The 6,100-nt window shown below is 54.9% G+C and overlaps 1 protein-coding gene across 1 annotated transcript; it reads right to left on the reverse strand.

Moving 5' to 3' along the window:
• Positions 1-2,805: 2,805 nt before the first annotated feature.
• LOC133919515 (scarecrow-like protein 8) lies at positions 2,806-5,403 on the reverse strand. Its single transcript, XM_062363932.1, has one exon. It carries the CDS (start codon positions 5,015-5,017, stop codon positions 3,149-3,151), a length of 1,869 nt encoding a protein of 622 aa, XP_062219916.1. The 5' UTR covers positions 5,018-5,403; the 3' UTR covers positions 2,806-3,148.
• Between the last annotated feature and the right edge of the window lie 697 nt (positions 5,404-6,100).

The following is a 6,100-nucleotide window of genomic DNA, read 5'->3' on the forward strand; positions in this document are numbered from 1 at the left end:
GCGGAGATGGTTGGACGAGGTGCGCAAGAGAACGACGAACTCAGTGGCATCGGATTTTATAGAGGGGAAGGAAGGGAGAGGGACGCACGGCCGGCCGGACTTCAATGCCGGTGCTAGCTCCATGCGGCCGGAAACGGCAATGGGCGGCCGTTTCAGCAAATTGAAGAAGGGAAAAGGAGGGGAAGGGGCACGCGCACGCGGCGGAGGCGGCTGGGGCGGGGAGATGAACGGGGGAGGCCCCAATTGAAACCGGCGGCGGCGGCGGTGCTTAAACAGGGAAGCGGGCGGACAGAGGTGGGAGAAGGGGAGCCGTCGGCTCGGTTAAAGGGGCCCACCTGGCAGTGAGAGCAGCGGGGTGAGGTGGCTCGGGCCGAAGCAGAGCAGACCGGCTAGTGGCTTGGGCTGGCGCTGAGAGAAGGGGTCGGCCCACGCGGGAGGGAAAGAAGGGAGGAGGAGGATGTGAACTGGGCCGGGAGAAAAGGATTCGGCCCAAAAGAGATTTCTTAATTTTCAAAGCCTTTTCCAATTGTATTTCAACACATTTTCAAAAGAGGGTTTAAAGCGGCGAATCCTAGTGAAATTTTGCAAACTTTTTCCACCCAATAAAACCTTATTGCATCTACAACGGTATGAATGCATTCAAACATTTATCCAAGGCCAAGTTAAATTTAGAAATTAATTTCCTATTGAACTAAGTTGCAACACCTGATTAAATTTCTAGCAAAATTTTAAATTATTGTAAAAATTGAATTTTCGGGTGTTACACCCGTTGAGTGGGCTTCATCCTGCCATGTGTCAACCGGTAGGCAAATACCATGAAGACCATGGCCTCACCTTGAGACCAGGACATGACTTCGTCAACCAGCAGAGGCTAGTCGCAGGGCAGGTACTCACCTAACCGGTCAAATCACATTTAACGCCATCCACTCAAGTCTTTTCCTCCTCATGTACTCCCTTTCGGCGTGCAAGGTCATAGACAGGCGTGGTGTGTAATGACCCGTCCCGTAGCATTTAGTGCTACGGGATGGCATCACAGGCGAGTGTGACGACGTTCGGTGGATGGGACAGGGCTTGCATGATGACTAGGGTAGGATGGGCACGCCTATCCCTGGTCATGATGAGTTAGGAGTAGTTGGCTTCGTCAGGTGTATGTCTGCCACAGAGTTTGGTACGATCAGTTTGTATGCTCTCATTTTCCCTTGTTATATAAACAGGGAGGACCCGGTTTGTAAAGGGCATTTGGTAATAAGTTTATGCAATCTATAAAAAAAATACACATGATGTGGGGCTATTATCCCATAGTCAGTCTAAACTGGATAAATCTATGTGTTCTTGTGTCCCCTCATAAGTGGATGTAAAGCTTGCATCCGCTCAGCTAGAATGAGGAGTAAAGCTTAAATCGAGTTTCACTCCTCAGCCAGAATGAAATTGTATATTTATATCTGCTCATATAGACAAGAATAGTAAATACAATAACACAAATACGTTTCTTTATAAAATTATATATATCCATTGAGTCAAATTAGAAAAATTTAGCCAACCAAACCTACCCTATCTGATGTCAGAAGTTGCAGTTGATCCAGACGGCGTGCGTGTTGATTCATTCTATCACACATGTGCTAACACAGTGAGGCGTCACACTAGATGATGGTCAGTTCTATCAGTTGCATGCCGACATGGTCTTGCCGCGCATCGTCAGTTGCACATCAGTTGGCGTGCCAATAATGCGTACTACATCAAAACTGGCAGTGTGTCTGCTGCTCAGCAGGCTAGAGACCGAGTGGACTTGATCTGTTCTTTCCAAGCCCCCAGGGGGATGACAGATTCCTGCTGGAATGATTAGCTAGGTGAAGTGCGTGCACGAAAGACTCGTGTAGTTGGGCCAATAATGTATGACATTGATCCGTTGGTGCCTTCTTAATTTGGGATAATTATGAGTTTAAGACCTGCTCGAATGCGCTCAGAATCGGTACGGTGGGATAGTGCAGACTGCAGATTGCGATCTACGTAGATAAGAACTAAGACCCTCGATGACTAATTCAGGGTCACACCAGCACTAAACCCATGCCAACGGAGAAAGATCGACAATACACAATGCGAAAATAAATGTTACCGAGCACTGCGAGTAGAAGAAAGACGTTAACGAAGGTAGGTAAATTGCGCCCCACATAAAAGTCGAGTTGAGCACCAGGTGATCAATGCAACGACCTTGCTGTTGCACCGGCCAGTGCTCCATTATCAATGCTGTTAGATGAACCAGACTGTCCAAAGAACAGATTAAAGACGTTCATTAGATCGAATTACCGGCAGATCACAGATGCGTTTTGCTACCTCACTCGCCTACGGAGGAAAGCGAGCCAGTCAGGTAGCTCGCGGATTCCGCGTTTCCACCACGTACACGCTCGCCCCGCCGTGGCTTTCGCTAACGCAGAGTGGCACACGACGTTTTCGAGCTTCACCGCGAGACCCGGGGCGTCCCGTTCCGTGCGCGAGAACGCAACCCCAACATAAATATAGCTGCCTTCCAAGACGTGTACCTTTTATACGCATGGCCCAAGCCGCGGCGGACTTTACTCACGAAAGGGAGTAGTATTTATTTCCCCTCAATCACTCGTACGGTCACAGTACAGAGGCACTCCAATCACGAAAACCTGCATCTTTGCGTGGCACTGCAGCGCTACCGTCGAGGCTGACCGAGATAGAAGATGAAATCCGGCAGCTAGTCACATCTGAGCACGCCGCGGTACTGAGAAATTCATAGTCCGACAAGGGCTGAGGTGACTTGTCACCGAAAGCATCCGTATCCAGCGACAACGTGGCAGGGTAGCATTGATCTGAGGGAAAACAAAGTAGGCACCCCGGTCCCCATGCAACTCATATTTGCCACCAGTTATGAAGCAGTATCGCCAGTAGAATAGAGAAACCAACACCAACAAGGACAAGCGGCACAGCCCACATGAACGGATACTGGATCGCAACCAAGTGTGATGTACCCATCAACACGGCCTAGCTTTAAAGAATATCGAGGAGTTACAACTAGACATCTTTGGATGCATAACAAAGTCGTTACTCCTTACCAATGGTACTGATCGATCTGGTGACGGCAACAATGCTGTGACTGTGACTGTGACTTTGTGAGCTCACCAGGCTAACGCCAGGCGGAGGCGACGGTGACTACGCGCCCCATCCACTCGACCCCGAGCCGGCCGTTTTCGAGCTTCACGCCGAACCCCGGCCGGGCAGGGCCGAGCCGGGCCTTGACGCGGTCGGCAACGCCCTGCCCAACCGCCACGTGCCGCAACCCCGCCATGCCGAACCGGGCGCGCCACTTGCCGAACACCTCGCACCGCTCCACCCGATCGGGGCCCTCCTGCGCCACCGCGTTGGCCGCCTTATTGGCGAGGGCCGCCTCGGCCCGGGCCCTCTGCACGCTGTCACGGCCCAGGGTCGCGTCTAGGGACTCCAGCACCGCGCCGTAGTGCGCGCACGCGTCCGAGAAGCGTGCCGCCAGCGGCGCCGTGTTCGTGTTCAGTTCCTGCTCCACCAGCGTCACGACCCGCGGGCCCAGCGCGCGCACGCGGCGGAGGAGTTCGTCGCGCGGGTTCGCCGGCGACACACTCTCGTCGGGGACGCGCGAGAGCGCAAACGCGAGGTTCACGGCCAGCGCTTCCCCTGGCTCGCACCCTAGCCTTGATGCCTCGATCTCGCCTGCTCGGTAGCCGACTGCTTTGAACCGGAACTCCACCCCGGCTTGCTGGGCGTGCCTCTTGAGCTGCTCACCGGTGGCGGCGAGCGCCTGCGCTAGAGCTGGCGTGAACGGCGACGTGGGGTCCGCGACGGCGGTGACCTTGAGAGTAGTGCCTGGCACGCGGCGGTTGCCGAGGGCTTGAATGAGGGCGATGTGCTGCGCTACGCAGACGTCGAAGTCGACGAGGTGGATGACGCGGTGGTCGGCCACGGCGTCGAGGATGGTGAGGTTGGCGCCATGGAGTGCGAGGCCGAAGCAGGGCGAGACATCGTGCAGGAGCTGGCACCCCGCGCGCTGATCGCCGCTACAGAGGTCCACGAGATGTTGAGACGAGGGTGGAGCGACGCGGGAAGACAGGGCGGCCGCCATCATGGCCACCAGCCTCTGTTCGGCGTTGCCGCGCGGGTTCGCGGCAATCTTCAGGACGGCCAGGTGGGCGGCCGCCACTGTGAGGTTGCCGTCGGCGACCGCAGCGGCAGCCTCGGACAGCAACTGCCGCGAGGAGGCTGCCGAGGTCGGCGGCGAGCTGGACAATGTTGACGAAGCCGAAGACGACGAGGAGTTCGTCGGCGACCTTGACATGGGCACGCTGTTGTAGTTGTTGTTCGTTGCGATAGCCTGAGGAAGCGACGGGAATGGGGTGGCGTTGACGGAGTTGAGCTCTTGCTTCGTCTCCCCCCACAAGGAGTTGGTGAGCGTCGAGCCGCACGTGCTCCGCGCCTCCTCTGCCTCCTCGTCGTCGTCGCCCAACAGCTGCTTCTCTAGCTCGTGCAGCAACACCAGCTCCCTCGCCATCGCCGGCCTCGCAGCCGGCCCCCTGGCGGCCGTCTGGGCTTCGTGATTGGACGGCGCAGCCATGATCTCCCGCTGCACCAGCTGCTGCATCGGTGGCGGGGCCACGCGTGGTGCGGTCGTGAGCGACGAGAGCGTCGAGGACGGCTGCGGCGGGAGCCCCGCAAAGCTCGGTGGCGGATGAGAGAAACCTGAGGCCCGCGAGGCGGCCCCAGCAAGCACGGCCCCGATGTCGAGCTGCGGGTGCGCGGCGACGCGCTGCCTCACCGCGCGCAGGTAGAGCGCCTGCTGCCACTGCTCCATCTCGCCCAGGCTCCTCTTATGCACCCCGCCGCTCGCTACGGCCGCAGCGTCCTGTCGAGGCGGCTGCTGCTGCTGTTGCCGCTGCATCGACGGCGCCAGCACCGCCGATCCGACGCCGTAGCCGTAGCCGTACCCTCGGCGAGGGTCGTACCATGGCGCGCCTGCGGGCTCCATGCCTCCCGAGCCCAGGGCAAGACCAGCAGAAACACCGCACGGGAGCAGGCAGGAACAAGAGAAGCGAGCGAGGGATGGGACAAATCTTCAATCAAAGCGCCTCCGCTAATAAAGCGCCTGCCTTCTACAGCCCACCCTGACGTTAATAATACACTATTTCTCCTACGAACCAAAGCGGACTGTTAGGATCCGACGCTGCGCCTGCGCCCTGCAGTTTGGTGAGTTGACCGATTGGTGGGTGCGGGTTTTACCTTGGGACGACGAGGAGGAATCGAATCGTGGACGTGTCCGTGTTAGGGGGCGACTTTTTAGTGCGAAAATAAGCGAGGGCGGGGGCTGGTAGTAAGGGATCGGCCGGCTCTATGCGAATGTAAGTAACGACGAGTCGCGAGCGGGCGAGCGGGCGGGCGGGTGGGCGGGTGAATGCGGTGGCCAGTGGTGGTGGGGGGAACTCTGACGGGATGGGAAAGCCAACGAGCGAGCGACGAAGACGTCGCGTCAAAGCCATGCTCCGCAGCACGCCACCCTCTCGGCCTCTCCACGGGGCGCCCGCACGGGCACTTGCCGGTGCTCCACCACCGGTTAAGGCAAAAAGGTTTAAGTAGGCAGAGGATAGTATGTCCTGTGGAGACAGCTCCTAGCCTCCTAATTCCATGCCAGGTTCGAAAACACAATCGACTTTTCAGCTTGGTGATACCTGGGGGGGGGGGGGGGCGTGATAATACTCCTTCCGGTCACAGGAATACCATCAATAACTTTTAAAATATTAAATTTTAGAACATAAAATTATATGGATAGATTTATATTAAAGAATATTAAAGACTATTTTTATAGTTTTATAAATTTATTACTCCATTCAATCATAAATTATTTTTGACTTTTTACAATCTTTGATATTTAACTTTGACTATTATATTCTATTAGAATATAGTTATAATATCTAATAAAAATATAATATTATATAAATATTTTCAAGATAAATCTACATATATAATTTTTATATTTCAAACTAAATATTTTGAAAATTATTGGCGATCAAAGTTTAAAAGTTTAATCGGATCTTGATCAAAGCGACATGTATTT

Source organism: Phragmites australis, chromosome 5, assembly GCF_958298935.1.
Source record: "Phragmites australis chromosome 5, lpPhrAust1.1, whole genome shotgun sequence".
NCBI lineage: Eukaryota > Viridiplantae > Streptophyta > Magnoliopsida > Poales > Poaceae > Phragmites > Phragmites australis.